General features: G+C 42.7%; 1 protein-coding gene across 1 annotated transcript in view; it reads right to left on the bottom strand.

The window, feature by feature from the left end:
- DDX10 (DEAD-box helicase 10) overlaps positions 1 to 27,559 on the bottom strand; it is a 207,786-nt gene that overhangs the window by 12,535 nt on the left and 167,692 nt on the right. Inside the window, exon 17 of the mRNA XM_040426259.1 lies at positions 23,431 to 23,606. Within this exon, the coding sequence (XP_040282193.1) occupies positions 23,431 to 23,606 (176 nt within the window). The remainder of the gene's footprint in view (positions 1 to 23,430; positions 23,607 to 27,559) is intronic.

Below are 27,559 nucleotides of genomic sequence, written 5' to 3'. Positions count from 1 at the left end.
TAAAGTCTTGAAATATCTCTTTGCATGTAATGAGTCTCATATGTTAGTTTCATCTTTTAAGTTGCATTACTGAAATAAATGAACTTTGCACAATATTCAAATTTTTCGACTGTCACCTGTGTGTATATATATATATATATATATATATATATATATATTGTTGGCCCATATTGAAAGTATAGCATCTTGCAGTTGATGGAGGGATGCACATCCAGGGCACGAAGCTCCCGTTCCACCACATCCCAAAGATGCTCTATTGGGTTGAGATCTGGTGACTGTGGGGGCCATTTTAGTACAGTGAACTCATTGTCATGTTCAAGAAACCAATTTGAAATAATTCGAGCTTTGTGACATGGTGCATTATCCTGCTGGAAGTAGCCATCAGAGGATGGATACATGTTCTCATTCTGTTTACGCCAAATTCGGACTCTACCATTTGAATGCAATAGAAAGACCAGCACTCCGTAATTCCAAAATGAAGAAAAGCTTTCTTTATTCGTCACCCATATGTGACGCGCGTTTCGACACTACTCTGTGTCTTTGTCAAAGTACAGGTGATAACAGCTCCAGGCATTACTAGAGGACAGCACATACACAGGGAAGGAAAAAATTTTTTTCTTGTCCTTACTTTCTATTGTTTTGCGCCGCAATTATTTTTTATTCCAAGACACTTTTTTTCAGCAGCGGTGTGGGACCGCGATGGGGTCCAATGCTGCACCGCCATACGGACTCAAACAAGCGGGACCTCGTCAAGTGATTTGACTGCTAACAGGTGATTTACAGCATCTACCGTGAGTTCTACCCGACTGCAGTAAAAACCGGGATTAAGTTTCGACAGACGGCAGAGGTTTCTCTCAATTGTGAGAACCCTCCAGCATCGGTAAGATCGTTCCTCTATGTACTATTGTTCAACTGTTGGATTGATTTCAGACCGCAAGCGGGACGCCGCTGGTCTAACGACTGAATAAACCAACTGATTGTACTACTGCCAATATATTATACAACATCACTTGTGGGTACCTTTGGCACATTTGGACATTTGGAAATTTTCAGGATAAACGAATTTCCATTTTATATCGTTACCTGGATTTTATTCTATTAATATCAGACCTTATTCCATTGCCACTGAATTCTTATTATTTTTATCAGTATATTATTATACTATTCCGCTAATATATTGCTGTTTTATTTATGTAATTTATATGTTATGTATTTTTCTGCCTACGCAGAGACTGGAGTGAGGCTGCTTAATTACCGGTGGTGACCATATCAGCTTCATTCCGATTACTGAGACGCAGAATTTACATCATGTATGTTGCTCAATAGTGTGATAGTGATTCCACATCCTTAAACTATTGCAAGTATTTCTAATAAACAATTTTTAACAATTAATCAATAAATAATAGTTACCAATATCTTAGGTGTGCCCAGTTATCTCTTTTCCGCAAATTGCTATATGGCACATTTTGAGAGAGAGTACATCTACCCAAATGAGCTATTTAGGAATCACTGCATATTTTGGAAACGTTTCATAGATGATGTTTTTTGCGTATGGCGGTGCAGCATTGAGACCCTCATGTCCTTTATGGACTATATTAATAATGTTAGATCCGAGTTGAAATTCACCCTGCACCAAGATTCACAACGTGTCTCCTTCCTCGATACATGGGTAATTAGAGGTACTGACAACAGGATTACCACTGACTTGTATGTCAAGAAAACTGACAGAAATAGCCTGTTGTCATTCCATAGTAATCACCCCTCAACTGTAAAAAAAATCTTTGCCATACTCGCAATTTAAAAGGGTAGCCAATATTGTAATGGATCAGGACACACGTGATCTCAGGTTACGGGAAATGACTCAGAAGTTTGTAGATAGAGGTTATCTCCCCCATTTACTACATGAGCAGCGAGATAAGATAGAAAGTCCCACAGAACCACCAGTAAAGAAAGATAAAGGACAGAGAATACCACTAATTGTAAAATACCACCCCTGGATGGATCATGTTAAAGCTGTCATTAATAAACATTGGAACATCTTACAAAAATCATATCCCACAATTCAGGAATTTAGGGATCGTCCCATGGTATGCTACAAGCGTAACAAAAATATCAGGGACATGATTGTTCGGGCGGACATAGGAAGTGACAGGACACTCCTGCGACAACTCACTCTCTCTACAGTTAAGAAGGGAACATTTCCCTGTCTTAACTGTGTCCATTGTTCAAATGTTATCAAAGGCTCCAACATCTCACACCCACAGACAGGACAACAAATTCCCATTCGGGGTCACTTCACATGTGACAGTAGCTTTGTAATCTACTTACTTAAATGTCCCTGTGGGGTTGTGCTATGTTGGAGAGACAACAATGCGCATAAAAGACCGGGTAGGGAAACATAAGTCCACACATTAGAAGGAAAACACTTTGTTACCTATTCCCCAACATTTCAAAGAAAAAAAATCAGCCTGCATCTCACAACTGCGTTTTCAAATTTTAGAGAAGTGACCTTACCTCGACGTGGAGGAAATCGGATCCAGATGCTCCACCAGCGTGAAGCATATTGGATCCATCGACTTGAGACGCTTGCCCCTAAAGGCCTCAATAAGGAATACTCATTGAGCAGCTTCATTTGATTCAATGTGTGGAACGTATGATCATGTAATGTCATTTTGCATAAATGTGTACTTTTTTGTTCTGTAACTAATCACGGATGCCTCAGAGGTTGAATTTAGTAGTAGTATGGATCTTAAATATTGCATCGTAACCTTCCTTTGAGAGATCCAACTTTGTTTGGATCATTGCGTAGCAATATACGTCATGTGACAGCCCATGTGACCGGACTTTGTCCCGAGTCGCGAGATCGCTTGCATAGTTAGGAGAACGGTTTAATTTTAATGTATCTGCATGATATTTCATGAAAAGTGTCTAATTCTGATGCGCAATTCGATTACAGATTGCCCAGATATCTAATAGTTCACGGATCCAGATACATATCTTACCGTACTTCCACTTCTAGTAGGATTCCACTTGGTTTGGACTGGTTGCGTAGCAATATGATGCTATAGTCACTGACTGGTCACAGGCTGGGGGCGGCTCAGTCCGGTCCCGCGATTATGTGATTACTTTACGTGACTAGGAGCGGGTTTTTGAATGAGCTGTTATCACCTGTACTTTGACAAAGACACAGAGTAGTGTCGAAACGCCGCGTCACATATGGGTGACGAATAAAGAAAGCTTTTCTTCATTATGGAATTAACGGAGTGCTGGTCTTTCTATTGCAAGTATCTGGGGAATCAACCTATCGACCGTGCACCTGGACCCCGACTGAAGCACAGTGCCGCCCATTTGTTCCTAATTGATCTACCATTTGAATGTCTCAACAGAAATCGAGACCATCAGACCAGGAAACATTTTTCCAGTCTTCAACAGTCCAATTTTGGTGAGCTTGTGTGCAAATTGTAGCCTCTTTTTCCTATTTGTAGTGGAGATGAGTGGTACCGCGGTGGGGTCTTCTGCTGTTGTAACCCATTCCGCCTCAAGGTTGTGTGTGTTGTGCTTCACAAATGCTTTGCTTGCATACCTCGGTTGTAACGAGTGGTTTATTACAGTCAACGTTGCTCTTCTATCAGCTTGAATCAGTCGGCCCATACTCCTCTGACCTCTCGCATCCACAAGGCATTTTCGCCCACAGGACTGCCAGCATACTGGATGTTTTCCCTTTTCACACCATTCTTTGTAAACCCTAGAAATGGTTGTGCGTGAAAATCCCAGTAACTGAGTCAGATTGTGAAATACTCAGAGGCGGCCCGTCTGGCACCAACAACCATGCCACGCTCAAAAATTGCTTTAAATCACCTTTCTTTCCCATTCTGACATTCAGTTGGAGTTCAGGAGATTGTCTTGACCAGGACCACCCCCTAAATGCATTGAAGCAACTGCCATGTGATTGGTTGACTAGATAATTGCATTAATGAGAAATAGAACAGGTGTTCCTAATAATTCTTTAGGTTAGGTGTTGTGTGTGTGTGTGTGTGTGTGTGTGTGTGTGTGTGTGTGTGTGTGTGTGTGTGTGTGTGTGTATATATATATATATATATTCATTTTTCATTTTTTCTTCCATATAAATTCGGGCTTCACTGTGGATGTTCTAGTAGTTCTCCTTTGAGTTTTATCTTACTCCTCACAGAAAGGCCAGTCATTATCAGGGTAAGTGGCTCCATCTTCTATATATCAGGTTATTTGAAACGAATAATAAGCCAGCTTGTACAAAAACATCTGCCAGACAGATTTTGGAGTCTAAAAGAAAGTCAACTCCAAAATATTGGCATTTGGATAATCAAAGATACTGTGCCACAATCTTATTTTCAGATAATAAATTTTAATTTACAAGGCCAAGGCAAGGACCCTAATGAAGATTAATTACTGCAGTGTCTTTCATAAAGCTCAGTGCAGCTTCTTCCTAAGTTACTGTCAAAACACTAATGAAAATATATTGTGCTCTGAGAGTCTCCGACTATTGTCTGGTCACAAAAAAAAACGCCCAAAAATTTCATAACTGAATGAAAAAATCTGGGCAAAAAAAATTAATAAAAAATCTTCAACAGGTAATAAAATTTAATGAAGAGTAACTATCAAATGACCTACAGCCAGACTGTACTGGTACTCATCATGACAGATCCAAACCCCTATGGCTCCGATTGGCAAGTCCTGATGTTTTACATTGATGAGATTCAACGATGGGGGCAAGAAAACACCATCAAAAAGTTGAACAAAAAGCATAACAAAATGCATTTTACCTTGTAGCAAGCAAAGAGACCTCCGTAGTCCAGGGTACATCAAGTATGGAAGTTCAAAAATTTCGGTTTTCTTTCTTAGGTTGTGAAAGAAGGGGCTCTCCGAAAACTGACGATGGAAAAACCACTGATTTTACTGCAGCCAACACAGGAATCAAATGTACAGTCATATGTTCTTCCCCAGCTCCTCACGAAATGTTAGCTCTATTATTAAATTACCAATAGGTTCATTGGATTCTATCACCCTAAATATGGTATGTCATGACTGAAACTGGAAATTTAAATCTTATCAACTTGGAGCTGGAACCATGAGGTGATAGTCCCCAAGGGTGATAACTGCATGGTGGGGGTCATTAATGTTGTCCTGGATTAGAAGAACATGGTTGCTTTCTTCCAGAAATGAATACCTCGCCCATCTATGTGGCGTCATCTGGGTACTGCAGGCCCAGTTTCCATTAAAGTCATGCAGCTGAACCTGTGGACAGAAGTGGTGTGGTATTTGGGAAAAAAGCAGCCATGTTTTATCTAACCAGTGCAACCCCTTTAACATCATCAGTGACTCAACAAAGGGGAGCTCCTAGTGGGATGGGAAGCTAGTAGAACTTAATGCTCTGTAATAAAAATAATTAAATGAATAAAAAACAGCAAAAAAAAAATTGCAGCCAATACTGTATAATTTTTTTTGCATCCCAGTACAATATGGCAGATTTACCCATAAAGTAAGACAATGTAAACTTAGTCAAACTGCACCAGATTTATAATAGTGCCCAATGGATGATAATCCTGGCATACCTGTAGACCATCTACCCCTGTGATGGCTAACCTCCTGGCACTCCAGCTGTGGAAAAACGACGACTCCCAAGATGCACACTTGCTTGGCTGTTCTCGAACCCCATAGAAATGAATGGAACATGCTGGGAGTTGTAGTTTCACCACAGCTGGAGTGCCGGAGGTTAGCCATCACTGGTCTACGTAATTTCAACGCATGATGGTGCATTAAAGTCACACCCCTTGACGTACGAGGCAGGCTACGTAAAATGTCTAAACATTTCATAAATGCAGCGCAAAGTACATAGGCAATTTTTTTGGTGCAAATTGCATCAAAAGACAAGAACATTTTCAAAAGTAAAAATGCTGCAATATGTATTGGCTGGAAATATATATACATTTACTCCCAACAACTACAACCAGTGACATCGCTGCGGTAGACGGGGTCCCCGTCCATTTCAGATTTCCACATTGGTTAATAACTCCTATCCAAGAAACACGTTTTATAACAATGGTCAACCATTAATAAACGAAGGTTTGGTGTCAACGACGCAGCTGCTGCCATTAATCACAATCTTACTGTCCCACATTGACTCCCAATGATTATGAAAAATAATAAAAACCATGTGGAATTTTTTTTAATTAACCATAGATGGCTGGGGTTGTGAATTCAATGGAGAGAAAATAAAGCAGCAAGAATACCTCACTCTCTCTCCACACAGTGCTAAAAGGCCATGTAGACCCCAGACAGACCACAAGGATTCATAGTCTAATAAGCCAACATATCTAATATATTTAAAGGGCATCTCTGACCCTTACATGTGCACTTGGCAGATGAAGACATCGGTGTTGGTCCCGTGTTCATATGTTGGCCACATTGGTGAGAAAAAATTATGTTTTAATATATGCAAAAGAGCCTCTAGGACAATGGGGGGCGTTACCATTACACCTAGAGGCTCTGCTCTCTCTGCAACTGCCGCATCCTCTGCACTTTGACAGGGCCAGACGGTGTAATCATCATAATACCTGGTCCAGTCAAAGTGCAGAGGATGCAGCAGTTGCAGAGAGAGCATGAGCCACTAGGTGGTAATGGTAACACCCCCGTTGCTCCTAGAGGCTCATTTGCATATATCAAAACATTATTTTTCTCAGCACTGCAGACACATATGAGACACAGAACGCCTTCAGCTGCCAAGTGCACATATAACAGGTCAGCCAGTGTCAGTAGGTACAGAAAACTGCTGACAGATGCCCTTTAAAGAGTCTTGGTTCTCGGCAAAGTTAAGGTTGATAAATTGAAAACTGATCATTTTCCAGATTTCTCTGTGGTCGTTTCTTGGTTGCTGCATCACTTTACACAAGTGGGAGTACGATAAACTTGTGAATAAAATTTTAAAGGGAACGTGTCGTCCCAAAATGAGCTACTGCTTAAAGAAAGTTTTTATGTTAAACATACTTGTAAGCTTTTATTTTTATTTTTTTACATTATAGGTCTATCTACATTAATAATTAATCTAGTATAAAGTATGTATGTGTGTGTGTGTTTTATATAGACACACACACTTTAAAAATATCACCAGGTCGGATTACAATGAAAGATTTGACTTTTGTACAGATCACACGGATTAAAGGGGGTTATCCCATGAATTGTTAAAAATCAAAATCAGGCATCATATAGTACAGAACCAGCCCTGTACCTCACAAGGTCCAGAGACCTCCCATTCATTGCTCTGCTAGATTTTCTTCAGGCTGGGCAGCTCAAGAGGCGTGTCCTTTTTCAGGGGGTTGTGCCTTTTCTGCTGCAGCTCTCTCCTTATCACAGCTTAAATTACAATTACAGTAGTATTTCGGATGCAATATCTAAAAGGCACCGAGAATGTGTTTTATGATTTTTATCATTTTTACAAGAACGTATATATATTAATTTAGTGTATGCAAATTGACTGTGAGCCGGCTATTCTCTATTTTCTGTATTAATATATTACATCATCAATAGTAGTTGGTGGGTCGTGCTCTAGTCCATAGACTGGTGAGCGTCTCGGACATATTGTGTAATAATCCATAAATTGCCTTTGCATTTAAACCAATTCAATTTAATCTTCTGTGTGTAACTTTACCCAAGTATCCGTCTTTGACTACGCAGGAATGTGGAGGGGCCTTAAAGGGAACCTGTCATGTGGATATTTGATTATAATCTAACTAATTATATACAGTCAGGTCCATAAATATTGGGACATCAACACAATTCTAAGATTTTTGGCTCTATACACCACCGCAATGGATTTGAAATGAAACGAACAAGATATGCTTTAACTGCAGACTGTCAGCTTTAATTTGAGGGTATTTACATCCAAATCAGGTGAACGGTGCAGGAATTACAACAGTTTGCATATGTGCCTCCCACTTGTTAAGGAACCAAAAGTAATGGGACAATTGGCTTCTCAGCGGTTCCATGGCCAGGTGTGTGTTATTCCCTCATTATCCCAATCACAATGAGCAGATAAAAGGTCCAGAGTTCATTTCCAGTCTGCTATTTACATTTGGAATCTGTTGCTGTCAACTCTCAAGATGAGATCCAAAGAGGTGTCACTATCAGTGAAGCAAGCCATCATTAGGCTGAAAAAACAAGACAAACCCATCATTGAGATAGCAAAAACATCAGGCGCGGGCAAAACAACTGTTTGGAACATTCTTAAAAAGAAGGAACGCATCGGTGAGCTCAGCAACACCAAAAGACCCGGAAGACCACGGAAAACAACTGTGGTGGATGACCAAAGAATTATTTCCCTGGTGAAGAAAACACCCTTCACAAAAGTTGGCCAGATCAAGAACACTCTCCAGGAGGTAAGTGTATGTGTGTCAAAGTCAACAATCAAGAGAAGACTTCACCAGAGTGAATACAGAGGGTTCACCCCAAGATGTAAACCATTGGTGAGTCTCAGAAACAGGAAGGCCAGATTAGAGTTTGCCAAACGACATCTAAAAAAGCCTTCACAGTTCTGGAACAAAATCCTATGGACAGATGAGACCAAGATCAACTTGTACCAGAGTGATGGGAAGAGAAGAATATGGAGAAGGAAAGGAACTGCTCATGATCCTAAGCATACCACCTCATCAGTGAAGCATGGTGGTGGTAGTGTCATGGCGTGGGCATGTATGGCTGCCAATGGAACTGGTTCTCTTGTATTTATTGATGTGACTGCTGACAAAAGCAGCAGGATAAATTCTGAAGTGTTTCCGGCAATATTATCTGCTCATATTCAGCCAAATGCTTCAGAACTCATTGGACGGCGCTTCACAGTGCAGATGGACAATGACCCAAAGCATACTGCAAAAGCAACAAAAGAGTTTTTTAAGGGAAAGAAGTGGAATGTTATGCAATGGCCAAGTCAATCACCTGACCTGGATCCGATTGAGCATGCATTTCACTTGCTGAAGACAAAACTGAAGGGAAAATGCCCCAAGAACAAGCAGGAACGGAAGACAGTTGCAGTAGAGGCCTGGCAGAGCATCACCAGGGATGAAACCCAACGTCTGGTGAGGTCTATGCGTTCCAGACTTCAGGCTGTAATTGACTGCAAAGGATTTGCAACCAAGTATTAAAAAGTGAAAGTTTGATTTATGATTATTATTCTGTCCCATTACTTTTGGTTCCTTAACGTGGGAGGCACATATGCAAACTGTTGTAATTCCTACATCGTTCACCTGATTTGGATGTAAATACCCTCAAATTAAAGCTGACATTCTGCAGTTAAAGCACATCTTGTTCGTTTCATTTCAAATCCATTGTGGTGGTGTATAGAGCCAAAAATGTTAGAATTGTGTTGATGTCCCAATATTTATGGACCTGACTGTACAATCATTAACTACTAAAAAGTACCTTAGATGTATTCACTTACTGGTGTGACAGATGGTTACCTCATAATATACACACAAAGATGCCACATGCCGCATGCTAATGAGCTGATTTGATTCCAGCGTGATGTCAGTGAGTCCAGCGTTTTTTTAATTCAGAGCTATAGCCACTCCCCCGCCCACCTGCTGCTGATTCAAATGGAAAAAAAACTGTCAATCAGCAGCAGGTGGGCGGGAAGAGTCAGGAGCTCATAAATATTCAGGACTCATCATTATCAGCTGGAGCTTTTCAATACAAGATGTTGGCAGATTGACTGGGTCAATTAAAGAAAGTGACCCAGCATTTTGCTAAGAGAATCAGTCACTTAATTATGTTGCCCTTAGTTAGGACACCATAAAACTGGTGACAGGTTCCCTTTAAGTAGTTAGGAATTAGAATATTTATGAATAATAAGCGCATAGAGAGATACACACATTCAGCATATTTGTGAAGGATTTATTACAGGTTATAAAATAATCATGTTATTACGATGGTGACTGAAAATAAATCATTTATACATTATAAAAAAAAAGCAAGCTTTAATAAAGTGAAGCCAGGACAGCATGAAAAGTCTATGCAGGGCATGCGGACAGCACAATGTGCAAACCTTTCCTACACAACTACTATTGTTTGCTGCAACTTAAGGTGTATTATGTACGGTTACCAGATCTCTGACCTGTAATAAGATGTGGACCATGGCATAACAAGGAAACACCAAAAAACGTTTCCCCCATATAGTATAATTAACCCATATATGGATTGAATAAAGGAAGTGAAATCACTTGAAATACATGATTAAATTAATTTAATTAACACATAGTAATACCATGATTGGCAAGACACAATTATATTTAAAATTCATTAAAACATGCGAGGATGGTGGATCTACATGCAGGGAAACAACTTATATAAAGTGCATCAATGACTAACAGTAACTATGGCCTCAGAAAATTACCAACGGTTATTTATAATAATAGATCACCAAAAATTAGACCAAAAATCGAACTACTATTGTCTATAAAATAAGTACATGAAGTAAGTACGGCGTGGTCATTAATTGGAATGGTGTAAAAAGTATATCAGGCAATAAACACACTGACCAATAGTAAGTGCCCACAGCAAAGAGAGAGACCACCAATCTCATAGTAATTACTATGTGTTAATAACATTTATTATTTATTCATGTATTTTGAGTGATTTCACTTCCTTTATGCAATCCATATATCCTCTTAGATGACATAACAAGGACAGATGTGTGTCCCCTGGAAGTAGAAGATAAAACTTCCCATTTAAAGTTCTTCTGTCAGCATGATCCACCCTATTAAACCAGACATACAGCTTGGTAGGGATAATCATCCAGATAAAAACCATACCATTATTATTTGTTTTAGGGGCTGAGGTGTACGTCAGCTTGGAGTTGGGGGGGATGCCTACCACCCTCCAAGATCTATATGGCTGAACTGTGCCCGGAGCCAGTGCGGGGTAGGCCTGAATATGTGGGCCACCCAAGAGAGTGGAATGAAAGAAAGAAGGGTCGGGAGGGTGGGGCTTGAAGCGACCGTCCTGGAGGTGAGGTCGTGTGGGAGTATATAGCCGGCAGCCCCGCCCACAAATGCAGGCTGTAACCAGCCTTAATACGAATATCAGTGGCCCCAGTGCTACGAAAAACTAATTTTTATTTATAAGCTAATGGCCTAACTGGAGTAGCAAGGGGTTGGCCAAAGCCCTTAGAGCACCAGTTTGATACAGCCTTTCGCCTTTAGTCCCTACCACTTTCCCTGGATTAACAGCGCTACACATCGGTATAGCCAAGTCTTCTTGTGCCCGTTCTCCCAGTCTTAGCGCTTGTTCTGTGTTCTCCTGCTGCTTCTCCAAGATCCGACACCTTTCAATCTGTGCCGTGCATAAAGTCCTGGTCTTGCCACTTGCTCAGTGCAGAAGGAGATACACCGATCAAGCGCAGAGAGCAAGAAATACAGCGCAAGCACAGAGAACAGATCTCCGTGCTTGTTCTGTGTTCTCCTGCTGCTTTCCAAGTCCTGAGACCTGTCCTCTATGCCTGCACTGTATCTCCAAGTCTCAGGGCTTGATCAGTGTATCTCCTGCTGTCCTGAGCAAGTGCCAAGACCAGTAGATATAGTATGGCACAGACAACAGGTCTAACTTGAAAACTTTACGTTCTCGCCACTTTTTAAAAGTAACGAGAACAGGATTGGGGCTTAGTGGGAAGACATCAGATTTAATGTAATTTACCTAGAAACTGGCATAAGTTTCTGCCGCACGGAGGGCCAGAGATGCACCTAATTTATTAAGAGGCATCTGCTTCTTAATAAATTAGGCGCATTAGCTCCATCGTAGAGAGGTCGGGACTGGTGTATGGTAATATTGATCAAACCCTCATCAAATACACTGAATACTCGGCTCTGCGTCTACGAGCCTGGAATACTCTCCAGCTGTATATACATATAACACTGGCACAGTAGACTATGCTGCTGGTGTGTATTGTCTGTCCTTTTCCATCAGAACAAAGTTAATGAAAAAAAAAGGTATACTAAATTTTATGGTTACCCATTTATCAGGGGTACAAATGACCTCCATGGTTTTTCGACAGGACCTGGGTCGACAGATAATCACCTAAGAGGTTATTTTTTTTGCTTAAAACAGTTGACCATTCTGGGTATTTATGACATTCATAGGATATGCCATAAAGATCCGATAGGAGCGGGTCCTACTTTTGGCACCTGCTCCTGTCTCAAGAAGGGGGCCTCACGGTGTTCTCACTCAGTTACTATTGGAAGTTCCATAGCAATGAATGGAGAAAGCCATGCATGGGCAGCATCATCTCCATTCACGGCGGGGCTCCATTCTTGAGAGAGAGGAATAAGTTACAGGTGGGACCCACACCATAAATTTCCAGATGGGACAGCCCCTTAAAAGAGGGGCTTGTCCTATTGGTCCTTCTATAATCTGGCAACAGAATCTACGTACAATTCACCGCCTTGGCAGTCAGCTTGAATCTTTTGGTTATATACTGTAGTGCATAAAACTGATTTCCAGCAGTGTCACTAAACTACAACCCCCAGCATGCCTACAAAGCTGAAAGTTATAGTTTTGCAACAGCTGGAGAACAACAGGTTTGAGTCCACAGATTTAGCACACAGTCTTGTGGTGCTTCAGTAACTGGACAACACAGAGGATCCCGCTGTGATCCTTGCTAACCAGATTCTGCACCGTTGCTCCACTCTTCGCAGCCAAGATCTGCAGTGGTGATGGCACGTTGTGACCACTACAGCCAATCACTGGCCTGAGCGGTGTACCAAACAGGCCCGTGTTTGGCTGCAGCAGTCACATATTGTTGACATCACTGCTGCAGCCGGGTAAACAGATCCTAGCGGGGAGAACTGGAACAACAGCTCAGGATATGCCAAGTAAGTAATCACTTCTTTATTGCAGGTGCATCCCCTATGCTGACACCGGAGAACAAGAGGAGTGGTACGGTTTTTGGAAGAAAGCAGAAATGTATTTTCTATTCCTGTACATCCCCTTTGCAGGGGTTGTCCATACTTTTAAAAAGAGCAGGGACTTTTCTTAAATCCTGGAAACAAATTTTGTACAATTTTTTGTTGACTCTATAAGGCTTTGCTTTTTGTTGTATTTTTACCACCACCTTTTTGGGGTGCCCATAATGCTTTGGAAAGCTTTGGGGGGCTTATAATGTTTTGTAAGTGTTTTATAAATCTTTTTTTATTTTTTTTGGGGGGGGGGGTGTATTTATGGTGTTCACTGTGTGAGGTTATCTTTATTCTGTGGGTGGGTACAATTACACAATACAAAGTTTATATATATTTTTTAAAAAATCTAATTTTGCGCAATAAAAAAAATAAACATTTTCAGACGGACCTGTAGCAGAGCTTTTTTTGTGGGAGCAGTTAAGGTGCATTCGGTACCAACTTGGAATACAAACATCTTTTAAACCCATTTTATTCGTTTCTTGTACAGCATTTGTTATAGGTTTGAGTCATTACGGACATAGTGAGGCGATTCCAATTAGGTGGAATTTTTCTTTCATATTTTAATTACAGCAACTTTGCTTTACTTTTTATTATAGTCCCACTTGCTAACTTCTGTGAGGTCGATCATTATGCCTGGAGGTGTCTTCAATATAAGCCGTTAAGAGTAAGGTGATGGCTGTATAACACAGCTCACACCCGCCAGCGGTGGTGAACCATCACACGACGTACTATTACGTCCATTCGCGTGAACTACATCGCTCCCATGACATAATAGTACATCACGTGGCAGGAACGGGTTAAAATAGCTACCAACAAAAACCCAATTTCTCGAGAAGACACAGGGAGCTGCTGCAGGTCAGCTTCATGTCCTTCTTTAGATTGCTCGGCTGTTAAAGCTTCAGGCCAAGAACAATAAATTTGATTTTTAAGAGGGGGGGGAAAAGAGCCGGAGATAAACTGCTCCCCAGCCCCATTGCTCGGCACTAATATTCTCTCCACGAGAGCTTATAAATGACCTTTAGTTTTATAGAACTTGGAAGATACTCTGCAAAAAGCATTAATAACGGCTCTTGGGCTGCTGGAATCTCACTGGCGATAATCACAAGTGAAGGGGAGAGATATACTGCAAGAAAATAGGATTGTACTGAAATAAAGATTGGCTCTACAATTCACATTGGGTTTAAGATGATAGTCCTACAGCCAGAGAGGTTGTCCCGAATAATTAGTGAAGAGGAGTGGATGCCGTGCACAGCAATAGAAGGTCTTTTTTTTTCAAAGGAAAACCTATTTCTTTAAAGTGATTTTCTGATAACAAAGCTTAATCTCTTAAATGTACAATCTAAACAGCTTTATAGGTCACATTTACTAATCCTGTATAAAATTAAGACAGCATATACTTAGACAGGCTTAAACTGCTGGATGGTAAATCTGGTGGATCTTTAGACTGCCTATAGCAGGGATGGCCAACCTGCGGCTCTCCAGCTGTTGTAAAACTACAACTCCCACCATGCCCTGCTGTAGGCAGTCTGGAGAGCCTCAGGTTGGCCATCCCTGGTCTATAGCTTTACACCACCTATTTGCTGGCTTAGTGTACCTAAAAAAAATAAATTTTTGGCGCATCCAGGCAAAGTCCATTTGCTGACAAGCCGCAAAAAGTGTATCATCAATATCTGATCGACGGGGGTCCTCTGGATAGGTCATCAATATATATGGCAGGATAACCCCTTTAATAAATGTGGTGCAAAACAGGTACACCAGTTCTTTTGCACAAATCACACACAATTCTGGCAAATTTAAAATAATAGATCTCTCCTCCCCCCGCCCTTTCCACAAATGGTAGGATAGACCCAATAATAACAGGGTCAGTACCAAAGGACTAGTGGATAGCAAATTGAAAAACATTTTAGGATATATACCTCAGAGTGTAAACGTAAGTTCCCATCTAGAATTACAAAGCCTGTTCTGCTTAGTAGTTTTATGTACTTATAAGGTGAGCACTATTCATTTCAATATGAGCTAGAACAGGAGTAGACTGGAATACTCCAGTCCTTTACTTCCTCCCTGCTGCCGGAATAAATATTAACAAGAGATGAGTAAATTGATTTTTACGAATCAATTCATCTCATCAACAAGAGGGTGTTGCTGAAGAAGCTCCCCCTCCACTTGATTGACAGGGCCAGATATCTCGCCCGGCCTGAAAATCTTGCGCCTGTGCGAGATGTTTGGCCCTGTCAAGCGTCAGGGAGGAGCTTCTTTAGCAGCGGGGCTAGCCCCTCACAGGTAAATAATTCTTGTTGATGAGATGAATCGATTTGTATGAAACGATTCGCCCAGCTCTAATATTAACAGATAGAATGACTTGAATATCTTCTCCAAACAGGGAATATCTGTCTGTAGAGAACATGCTGGTCAAAATATCTCAGAACTGCAGCATCAGCACTGACGCAAGCGGGAAGTGTCAATGTGCTATAATATTTGTGTGGCCGTAGTGGCGGACTGAAAAGAAAAAAAAAAAAAGATTGGCAAGGGTGAGCCAAGATTCAAACAGATGGCTGGCAAGACCGCCGAGAGATGGAACCCACCGATCTGATTATTCCGGAAAACGACTTAAAAAAAAACAAACGTAAATTTGAACTTGTTTTATCTTCCATAGCAACATAGCTTGAAAAAAGACACAAAAGCAGACATGACACCATTAAGAGCAACACATATCTGTGATACATTCCATCTCTGTACCATGCTACCAGTCATGTAATTTCTATGGAAAACCCAATAGCTTTATAATGAGAAAATGTTACCGTAATTCATTTGATTCCAGCCAGATAGAATGATCGCATAACATGCAAAAATTACAAGTCAATTTCACAGTGTGGCCCTCGAGGATAAAAGCAGTGATGGATTATGCTATTACTTGCTGTAATATTGGATGATATAACTGTTTCGTATACACATGCAGGTACCGTTTGGTGTGAATAGGTAAACCAGAAACATTGGAGAGGAAAAATTAAAGGGGTTTTTCAACAATGGACAATTATCACCTATCCATTGGCGATAAAGTAGACCTCATGGGGTCAGGGACTAGACTTCCTTTCAGTGAACTCCCCCAGCCTGAAATTTACATTGAAATTGTAAAAAGTCATAAGGGTGTATTAGACGGGCAGATTTTCTGCCCGATGACAACTAACGAGTGTTTGTATGAACGCTAGTTAGCGATCATCTTGCAGTGTAATACTGCGCCGCCGATTGTACGATGAAGGAGCAAACGCTCGTTCATCGGGCAATGCAGTTCTTTCAGCATGCTGAAAGATCAGGATTTGCCGGCGGCAGATCGCGCTGTCTAATTACAATCTGCAGCCGGCAAACCACTGTACATCGTGGGGACGAGCGATGGCATAATGATCGCTCCTCTCAATGCTGCTGCGGAGGAGATCGCTGCATGTAATACCAGCAGTCTCCACAGCAAATACCAGGCGATTACCGGGAAGGTCTAATACACCCGAAACAGTCAAATTTATTTAGTCAGATTTAAAGGACAGGGACATCTTTGAAAGCCATTTTTTACCGATTTAGATATATTTTGGGCTAAAACATTGTAATCAGTTTTTATTACACATTTTCCTTCATTGGCTTCTGCAGCTTTTCTTTTTCACAGTACATAGCAGCTGCAGAATGCCATACATGATCAAATTAAAGCTTCAGTCATAAATAATTCAGGAGAGAGGGTCTGGAGACTGAGCAATCAGACAGTACGGCATTCTGAATCTGCTATGTACTGTTAAACAATGAAGCTGGAGAAGCCAAATTAAACTTTAAAAAAAAAAAATAAAAATATATATATATATATATATATATATATATATATATACTATAAAACATTTGTTTGCACACAATACATCTAAATCAAGAAGCCCTAATCTTCAGCGAACTTCAGAGCAGACCTCAGATCAGATACCCACATAATATCAGACCCTCATATCAGATCAACCCCCATCAGAGACAAAATAAATAAACTTACCTCTCCTGCTCCACCGACACTCTGCAGATCAGGCGGTCTCTCCTGTACTCCCAGATCTTCTCCGGGCCAGCACTATACTGTGACCTAACTTCACACATAAGGTGCGCACTGCATGCAGTCAGGACAGGGCATCACAGCGACCAGAGGAAGACCAGGAAGCGAGATCACTCACTAGTATTCGGTTTATAAGACGCCTGACAGTGCTGGGAGTTCAGGCCAGGTGCTGTGCTGCGAGTCCGCAGCGTGACACCCGCTCGTCTGAAAGGGGCCTTATAAAGCAAAAAATATGGTAATGGTTTTTCACTTTCACAAATTTTAAGAATATTTCTAGATATAGAATTGCTGATAACTACGGTACTTGGTGTACTTTTGATTCCCTCTCCTAGTATCTCCCTCTTATGCACCTGATGTGTCCGGTGTCAGTGGTCACACATGATCAGTAGAGCCATGCCACCTCCTGGAGAGTAATGCCCACTATTGTGCAGGCCAGCCAATAAAGGTCGGTAATACAAAGAGATGAACAAAAAAAGGGGGGCTAAGAAAAAAAAAGTTTTTTTGTTCATTGATACTGCTATGCTACTCATCGTTGAGCTGCTACATGCAAAATTAAAAGGGTTATCCCACGATTAATGTAAAAAAATGAAAATCACACATATTGTAAATTACAATGTCTTTCTAGCAAAGCTAGAAGCAGCCCTGTACCTCACATGGATCCAGAGATCTCCCCATTCTTGTCCTTCTGCTGTAGCTCTCTCTCTCTGTTATCTGCCACAGTATGGCTGGTGCCAATTAAAAGATGAAAGTGAGCAGGCGTGCCCACCTCAGCAAGGTGGACAGAGTTACAAGAAAAGGAATCATTTTTCAATTTTTAGATACATGCAGTTTACAAAAATTATTCAGATGCAGGCGCTGCTTCAAAAATGCAGAACATTTTTCATGGGACAACCCCTTTAATGAAAAGTACAGAATAATCAATAATTAAGAAAAAAGACATACAGAAGTGCGGTAGAGGACTTTTTATACAAAGCCAGCATATGACCACGTATAGGAGCCTTAAAGCAGTTATCTGACACTAACAAATGCACCCCCATATGCTGGGCCCCTCACACTGATTCTACTTACCTGGCTTCCCGCACCGCGGCTGCTCCTTCTCCCCGTGCGAGGATGAAAACATCCGGTGTCCGGGGGGGGGGGGGGGGGGGGGGGGGGAGAAGCTTGTGGGTAACACTAGGGAGGCTCGTCCCCGTCGCCACCTGCCATTGGCTCCGCACAACACCGTCTCCCCGCCCCCCACGAAACCTGATGTTTTCATCCACACACGGAGATAAGCAGCAGTGGCGGTGAGGGGCCCAGGAGCGGCGCGGGGAGCCTGCCATATGGGGGAGCATTTGTTAGTGTCGGATAACCCTTTTAATACTACAGCAGTCATTCTCCTGCCCTGACAAACGATAGTTCCTTGTATCTTTATGTGGACATCAGTGTCCGTTTTCTGTAAAATAGTGACGTCATTAACCCCCCCCCCCACATCAGATCTGCTCCAACTGCAGACGCAGATGGCACATCTACCATTACATGACACAGCAGAGTATGGATGACAGATTGCCTGTACGTCTCGTTAAATTAACATTTGTGATCATTTCTAGATTGTCCATTTAGGTCCTGGGATGTTAGTTGCTTCAATTCAGGAGACTAATAGGAAAATATATTTCATGAATTATTAGACAGAGATGGAATTTCTGGTTCATTTCATCGGGTCTAACCGCCTTGTATTACAGTTTTATTAATATCTACCCTTCTAAAAGGCAAATAGTAGTCACTGCCACTTGTACTGGGAAGACACCATGCAGGGAACATCAATATCACATTATAGCGAGAAGCACTAAGGCTCTGTTCACATTTCACTTACAATGGCACCTGTCAGGTACATGACAATATTTAAAGAAGAATATGTAAGTTGGTGGAGCTTGCTACAGTTTACCTAGTGATGACAATACAGCAGGCCTGAGATGGGAGGTTGCTGTGGAAGGCATGTGATTGCAATGGGCCCTAATTAGCCTATTTTATCTTTTGGCATGTTGTCCTTACGACAGACGTGACAATACATTAGGTGACATGAATATCTTGTAATATGTTAAGAAATTAATATGTGGGAAACTAACTCTATTCATGCATTTAAAGGCTATGTACACCTTTAGGGGCTTTTTTTTATTATTGCATTGTACTTGTTTTGAGCTAAAGATATTTTTTAATTGTTTTTTATTAAAAATATGGAGTCCTTTTTTCTGTACAGAGCTGAGATGCTCTAGTAGCACCCTTTGGATTTTCTGTGTTTTTCCATCAGACCAGGAGCAGACGGGTCAGTTCTCATCTTACTGATAAGAATTTGGCTCAAATAAGTGTTTAGGGCCTCTTGGTAGTTTAGAGATGAGGTTTATTAGATGACTGGGCCGAAAGTGAAAAAAATTGTTAACCCTTTAATTTTTAAAGGGGAACATGTCATCAACTTTATGCTGACCATATTAATGGCAGAATAAAGAAGAGACAGGTGAGTTGATTTCAGCGGTCTGTCATTTAAAAGTAAATGGTTGCCGAGAACCAACACAATCATTGCAAACTGGGCCTGGAAAAGAGTCACGGCCACCTGAGAAGAGTCCTGGTTATTCATGATCTCCTGCCCACCTGCTGATGACTGACAGTCTTCTACCTAGTTTTCTCCCTTTCTCTCTAGGAGAGAACTGCCAATCATCAGCAGATGGGGGAGAGAGCAGGAGATTAGGAATAACCAGGACTCTTCTCAGGTAGATTGGACTCTTTTCCAGACTCAGGCTGCAATGATTATGATGCTGGTTCTCGGCAATCACTTACATTTAGCTCATGAGTGACACACCGCTGACATCAGCATTTCTGTCACTATTTTATGCTGCCCTCAGTGATCAGCAAAAAGTTGATGACAGGTTCCCTTCAAGTTCAATTGAAAAAAAAAATTTTGTAAAAAATGAGTAGCATGCAATCATAAAAAGAGGTGTACATAGCCTTTAAAAACAAACAAACCTACAAACAGTCCCAGAAGCACATTGGATCCAGATACTACAGCCCATTCTACAGACGCTGACAAATGGATGCATTAAGGTAGATGATGATATTTTTCAACTGTAAACTTTGTTCTTTTTAACTTAAAAAGGTTTTCTAAGATTTGTTTTTACTTATGACCTAGGGCAGTGATGGCGAACCTTTTACAGACCGAGTGCCCAAACTGCAACATAAACCCAATTATTTATCGCAAAGTGCCAACACAGCAATTTACCTTGAATACTACAGTCCAATATAGTAAATCTTCCATGTACTTTATCATTTATCTACAATAGCCTGCCTGCATTCAGTGCGCTGCCTGTGCTGTTCATGGTGCACCCTGCGCTAATGACTGGCAGGAGAAGTCTAAGGCATATTGGTACAACATACACGTTTTCCAGGGTGTGGGTGCCAACAGAGAGGGCTCTGAGTGCCGCCTCTGGCGATAGGCGATAGGTTCGCCATCACTGACCTCTGGCGATAGGTTCGCCATCACTGACCTAGGTCATCAGTATCTGATCTGTGGGGGTCCAACACCCGGGACCTCCGCCGATCAGCTGTTTGGAGAAGACAGCCTTCTCTCAGCTCACCAAGCACAGCGTTGTACATTGTATAGTGGATGTGCTTGGTATCGTGCTCAGCCCCATTCACTTCAATAGGGCTGAGTTGGTCATGTCATCACATGGCCTAGGAAAAGCAGAGAGAAGGCTGCCTTCTTAAACAGCTGATCGGCGGAGGTCCTGGGTATCGTACCCCCACCAATCAGATACTGATGACCTTACCAGAGGATAGGTCATCAGAAAATAAAATTAAAAAAAATCTCAGAACACCCCTTTAAGGCCGAATCTTTCATTCTAAACACGAGAGTATAGGATTTAAATGAAAACAGACAAATTGGGAGGAAAATTACTGTCAGAATAGAGTCCTGAAACCCGGCTAATAAGACTCTCCCTATAACCTTATGATAGAGGAGGGCCACCTCCAGACACCTAAGGTCTGGCTGCAAAAGCCTTTAGCAGATTATTAGGCAGAAAACAACAAACAGAAAATTTTACTTGAACGGCAAGAGGCTGGCGCCATGCACCTCGGCACACCATCAACAGATGCAGTCAGAAGACGTTAACAGCCTCACTATTAACTACCTTTCTGCTTTGTATGGCTATTTGGGACTGTCTGGAGTAACGATCCCTTTAAATATAATGTCAGGGCTGAAGCCCCATATTCAGTCCAGACGTCGGATGCTGTGACTTTCAAACTACTGGCAATATGGGAGAAACAATACCAGTATCGGACACCAGCACCTGCTCTGGGAATCGAGCAAGCAACATAGCTAGAGATGCCTTTCACCAACCTCTGCCCATCACCCCTACAAAAGCTGGGGATCCGGATGATCAACCACAGGGTAACAGAGGCGAGGTGAGTACTACATTTGTTTATTGCTTTTTTTTTTTGCTTTTTTTTTTATACACTCAAACATGAAAAATACATATGCTTAAAACCAAGGTGGGTGCAAAATAATGTCAAAGCCACAAATAAAGTTACATCTGACTTCAGCTTGTGAGCGACACAAGCAGCAGACGCCAAGAGAGATTCAGATTATGCAAAGTCAAGTTGTGCCAACAGGTTATACAGAGGATCGTGAAGTGGAAGTCGTGTTGACCAGAGCTTTGGCTATGACACAGGCAATCTTAACAGGCTTATTTTTTATAGCTTGCCATTTCTATTTATCTTCTACAAAAAGAAAAATTTGTTTTCACATTTAAAAATAAAACTCCAGGGCCAGACGTCTTTTACAACAACCCTTTCAGATTTGCAGAATGAGAATGATCATCTCAACATGACTAGAGAAGGCTTATAATCATTGAAGGTCAGGTCTACTGTGCCGCAGGAGACTAGACAGGCAGGTCTACTGTGCCGCAGGAGACTAGACAGGCAGGTCTACTGTGCCGCAGGAGACTAGACAGGCAGGTCTACTGTGCCGCAGGAGACTAGACAGGCAGGCGTACTGTGCTGCAGGAGACTAGACAGGCAGGCGTACTGTGCTGCAGGAGACTAGACAGGCAGGTGTACTCTACCGCAGGAGACTAGACAGGCAGGTGTACTCTACCGCAGGAGACTAGACAGGCAAGTGTACTCTACCGCAGGAGACTAGACAGGCAAGTGTACTCTACCGCAGGAGACTAGACAGGCAAGTGTACTCTACCGCAGGAGACTAGACAGGCAAGTGTACTCTACCGCAGGAGACTAGACAGGCAAGTGTACTCTACCGCAGGAGACTAGACAGGCAAGTGTACTCTACCGCAGGAGACTAGACAGGCAGGTGTACTCTACCGCAGGAGACTAGACAGGCAGGCGTACTGTGCTGCAGGAGACTAGACAGGCAGGCGTACTGTGCTGCAGGAGACTAGACAGGCAGGTGTACTCTGCCGCAGGAGACTAGACAGGCAGGTGTACTCTGCCGCAGGAGACTAGACAGGCAGGTGTACTCTGCCGCAGGAGACTAGACAGGCAGGCGTACTGTGCTGCAGGAGACTAGACAGGCAGGTGTACTCTGCCGCAGGAGACTAGACAGGCAGGTGTACTCTGCCGCAGGAGACTAGACAGGCAGGTGTACTCTGCCGCAGGAGACTAGACAGGCAGGTGTACTCTGCCGCAGGAGACTAGACAGGCAGGTGTACTCTGCCGCAGGAGACTAGACAGGCAGGCGTACTGTGCTGCAGGAGTCTAGACAGGCAGGTGTACTGTGCTGCAGGAGACTAGACAGGCAGGTGTACTCTGCCGCAGGAGACTAGACAGGCAGGTGTACTCTGCCGCAGGAGACTAGACAGGCAGGCGTACTGTGCTGAACACACAATGTGGCACAGTCAATACTGCACACACTAATATAAAGACACACAGCAGATTCATAATTCTGAAATATGGACAAGGAGCAGCAAACACACCATGTCCATACAGACACAGTTACCGCAGACCAGGGACTTAGACTGTATACAGTGTAAATTCTACGCTTCCACTACTAATTAAAAGTAAGTACAAAATATCTTCAAAGACTTGTACCAAATAGTTAATATTCTACTTCTTTTCCCTCATCTTATGGGTCTGTGTCTCAGAGAACCGGAAATGGCATCCCAGGAGAATCTTAAATTATAATGTCCTGAAACAACTAGTTCTGACAGTCCTATCCAGATGGTTGCAGCAGCTGTCCACTGGGCTCCTGGCGGTGTTGGTTTTAGAAAGTGAGAAGAGGGATTTAACATTAAATATTCACTTGAAGTGGACAGCTGTGATAAATCCAGGAGATTATTATCTGCAAATGTTCTTAAAGTTTTCTGAATAAACCCACTTGCTCCTGGAAATATCAAGGCAAAACCATACCTGTTGCTCTCTGCTCCGGAGTCATCCTCCTGAACGTCATCATCATGACCATCATCATCATCCTCCTCCTCCTCCTCCTCTCCTCTGTACTTATCAGGGTCAGGGAGGGCGCTGAGGTCCACTTCATCTTCACTGTCACCACGGTCAAGGTAAGCCACAGCTTCCTCTTCATCACCCTACAAAAGAACAGATTCCAGACATTAGAAACTCAGAACTCACTCCTACATGTTCTCCACAATCTTCCTTAAAGCTTATCTCAGTGAAGTGAAGCTCCATCTTGGAGACACTTTAAACAATACATTAGTTAAGGAATGAAACTGAACTGACCAAAAACTTCTTATAGACAAAAGGTTAAAATGGTCTTCAGGATAAAGACGTTGATTCTGATCACACCATTATCATGGAGAACTGCTGTGCCACACCTCGGTCTTTAACTATCCACCTTAAAGTAGATGTATTAAAGAGGACCTGTCCCCTCTCCTGACATGTCTTTGCACACCCCAAGTAAAAACAATTCTGGAGCATCTATTCTTATGGCTATATTGTGCCTTTCCTCTATTACTCCTGCTAGGAGTTTATGAATAAAGATTCAACTGGGTGTTAACAGCTGGGTGTGTGTCCCTGCATGGTCAGATACTATGCAATCTGTGCTGACAGTGTGACCTGGTAACGCCCAGTTGTACCTTTAATCATAAACTTTTCACAGAAATAAAATACTTCCAAACCAACCCGGATTTCTGTGACTGTCCCGCGGTTCCAGGACGGCTGAGGTATGTCTTGATAACGCAGACACAGTTGAATGCAATGGTGAAACAGATACCAGCTGTGTTCTTCACCGTTCATCATCCTGCGCTCTACACAGCAGTAGGCGCGATGTAGTGATGTCATCATACCTGCTTAGCTGTAGAGGACAGCGCACAGGCCAGTAGTCCTCCCCTGGCCAGAGAACTGGCTTGTGTGCTCTACTGCTCAGCAGCCACAATGCAGTGACGTCATCGCACCTGCTGCTGGAGAGAACAGGATGTGGTCTGTTCAATAGGGGAACAGATCTAAGTGAGTGTTACTTCTTATTATTAAAATTTTATTAACACCACAGGGGCAGCACTGCTGTAAGGGGGCATTCTATTGTGTGAGGGCACTAATGTGGCATCACTACTGTGCAGAGGCACTAAGGGGGAATAACAACTGTAAGGATACTAAGGAGACAATCTACTGTGCAGAGGAACTAAAGTAATAAGGCATAACTACTATGTAGGGGCAGTAAGGAGGCATAACTGCTGTGTGGGCACAGTAAAGGGGCATAACTGCTGTGTGGGCACAGTAAAGGGGCATAACTACTGTGTGGGCACAGTAAAGGGGCATAACTGCTGTGTGGGCACAGTAAAGGGGCATAACTACTGTGTGGGCACAGTAAAGGGGCATAACTACTGTGTGGGCACAGTAAAGGGGCATAACTACTGTGTGGGCACAGTAAAGGGGCATAACTGCTGTGTGGGCACAGTAAAGGGGCATAACTACTGTGTGGGCACAGTAAAGGGGCATAACTGCTGTGTGGGCACAGTAAAGGGGCATAACTACTGTGTGGGCACAGTAAAGGGGCATAACTGCTGTGTGGGCACAGTAAAGGGGCATAACTACTGTGTGGGCACAGTAAAGGGGCATAACTACTGTGTGGGCACAGTAAAGGGGCATAACTACTGTGTGGGCACAGTAAAGGGGCATAACTACTGTGTGGGCACAGTAAAGGGGCATAACTACTGTGTGGGCACAGTAAAGGGGCATAACTACTGTGTGGGCACAGTAAAGGGGCATAACTACTGTGTGGGCACAGTAAAGGGGCATAACTACTGTGTGGGCACAGTAAAGGGGCATAACTACTGTGTGGGCACAGTAAAGGGGCATAACTACTGTGTGGGCACAGTAAAGGGGCATAACTACTGTGTGGGCACAGTAAAGGGGCATAACTACTGTGTGGGCACAGTAAAGGGGCATAACTACTGTGTGGGCACAGTAAAGGGGCATAACTACTGTGTGGGCACAGTAAAGGGGCATAACTACTGTGTGGGCACAGTAAAGGGGCATAACTACTGTGTGGGCACAGTAAAGGGGCATAACTACTGTGTGGGCACAGTAAAGGGGCATAACTACTGTGTGGGCACAGTAAAGGGGCATAACTACTGTGTGGGCACAGTAAAGGGGCATAACTACTGTGTGGGCACAGTAAAGGGGCATAACTACTGTGTGGGCACAGTAAAGGGGCATAACTACTGTGTGGGCACAGTAAAGGGGCATAACTACTGTGTGGGCACAGTAAAGGGGCATAACTACAGTGTGGGCACAGTAAAGGGGCATAACTACTGTGTGGGCACAGTAAAGGGGCATAACTACTGTGTGGGCACAGTAAAGGGGCATAACTACTGTGTGGGCACAGTAAAGGGGCATAACTACTGTGTGGGCACAGTAAAGGGGCATAACTACTGTGTGGGCACAGTAAAGGGGCATAACTACTGTGTGGGCACAGTAAAGGGGCATAACTACTGTTTAGGGGCAGTAAGGAGGCATAACTACTGTGTGGGCGCAGTAAGGGAGCAAAACTACAGTGTGGGCACACAAGGCAGGCTGCGCAGGATTAGGCTGTCCCCCCTTGGCCTAATCAAAAGTTGGGATAGAAGAGATAACAGACAGGTCAGTAGAAGTGACAGCTCCACTTTAAATCCAGTCCAAGGGCTGTTTCACACGAGTGTGTCAAGTGCGGAAATTATGCTGAGTGTGTGAGCGCGATTCCCCATTATGGACACTGCTCTTTTCGCAGGAGCACACGGCATTATACTGATCTATAATGCTGCGTGTCTCTGCATGATCTTACTGCTACAGAATCATACTGACATAACGCTGTCAGTATAATAATGTGGAAGTCAGGTCATGTACTGTAGAGACACAAAGCAATATAAATCAGTATAATGCCGTGTGCTCCCGAGAAACGAGGAGTGTCCATAACGGGGAATCACGCTCACACACGGAGGGCGATTCCTGCACTGGACACGCTCTTATGAAAGATACCTATAAATTATGTTTAAAAGGTCAAATATGAAGAGTTGCACTTTTGTAATGACTTCAAATAAAGACACATTTTTAATTGTCCACCGGCTAGGACAACCAAGCACATGTTTTGCAAGAGAATAATCTAAAGAGATTGAGAGCCTTGAAACCTTGTCGGTCAGACAATACAGGACACCTATAGTCGGTAGTAGGCAGAGTACTTCCTTCGGGAGGAGAGCTCATTTGCACACATTTTCCCAGGCTACTTTAACACTTGCGGCAGCAGGGTCCGGCAGGTTGTTCCGCAGGGGGAACAGCCTGCCGGATTCCCGCTAATGCTAGCCCACCGTGCTGCCGGAAGTCTGCTCCGGCCCCATTCACGATAATTGGGCGGGCTGGAGCACACTGTGGGTTTTGTCCGACCGCCTCTCGGCTTGTTTGCCATGCTGCGGGCCGGAGCGGACTTCCGGCAGCACGGTGGGCTAGCATTAGCGGGAATCCGGCAGGCTGTTCAAGTTTGTGAGACCATTAATAATAATATAAATCATATATATATATATATATATATATATATATATATATATATATATATATATAAACACACACATACACAGACATACAGTATATACATATATAAATATACAAACACAAAGTGAATATACTGAATACACGGTCTGATCTTGTAGAGAGATGTGGAATATCAGAATTTATTGCTGGTTTCTTAGTAAATTCACAGGTCATAAAGCCTTCTCAGTCAATACCCTCAATGTCTGAGCTACTCCACCACTGACGCTTCTCTGTCCCTGGAGAGTCATGTCAGGCTTTGCAGACATTAAGATAGCTTTACGTGATGTCGGAAGAAGCTAGTCCGATAGGCACAGCCTCTTCTGCTCTGCATGCATTGTCTTCCTGTTGTAGAATCTACTTCTGGTTTCAAATAAGAATAAAAAGCAGCAACTAGACTAAAACTGCCCTGTGTGAACCGCTCCTTGGCTGTATGGGCACCGCGTGCACAGTGCTCCCAGAATACGGCCACTTTCACACAGTCAGTGTTCGGTCAGTGATTCCCATCAGCGATTGTGAGGCCAAA

Source organism: Bufo bufo, chromosome 3 (assembly GCF_905171765.1).
Source record: "Bufo bufo chromosome 3, aBufBuf1.1, whole genome shotgun sequence".
In the NCBI taxonomy this organism is placed as follows: domain Eukaryota; kingdom Metazoa; phylum Chordata; class Amphibia; order Anura; family Bufonidae; genus Bufo; species Bufo bufo.
Note: the sequence above shows the minus strand (reverse complement) of the source record. Positions and strands in the feature narration are given on the sequence as shown.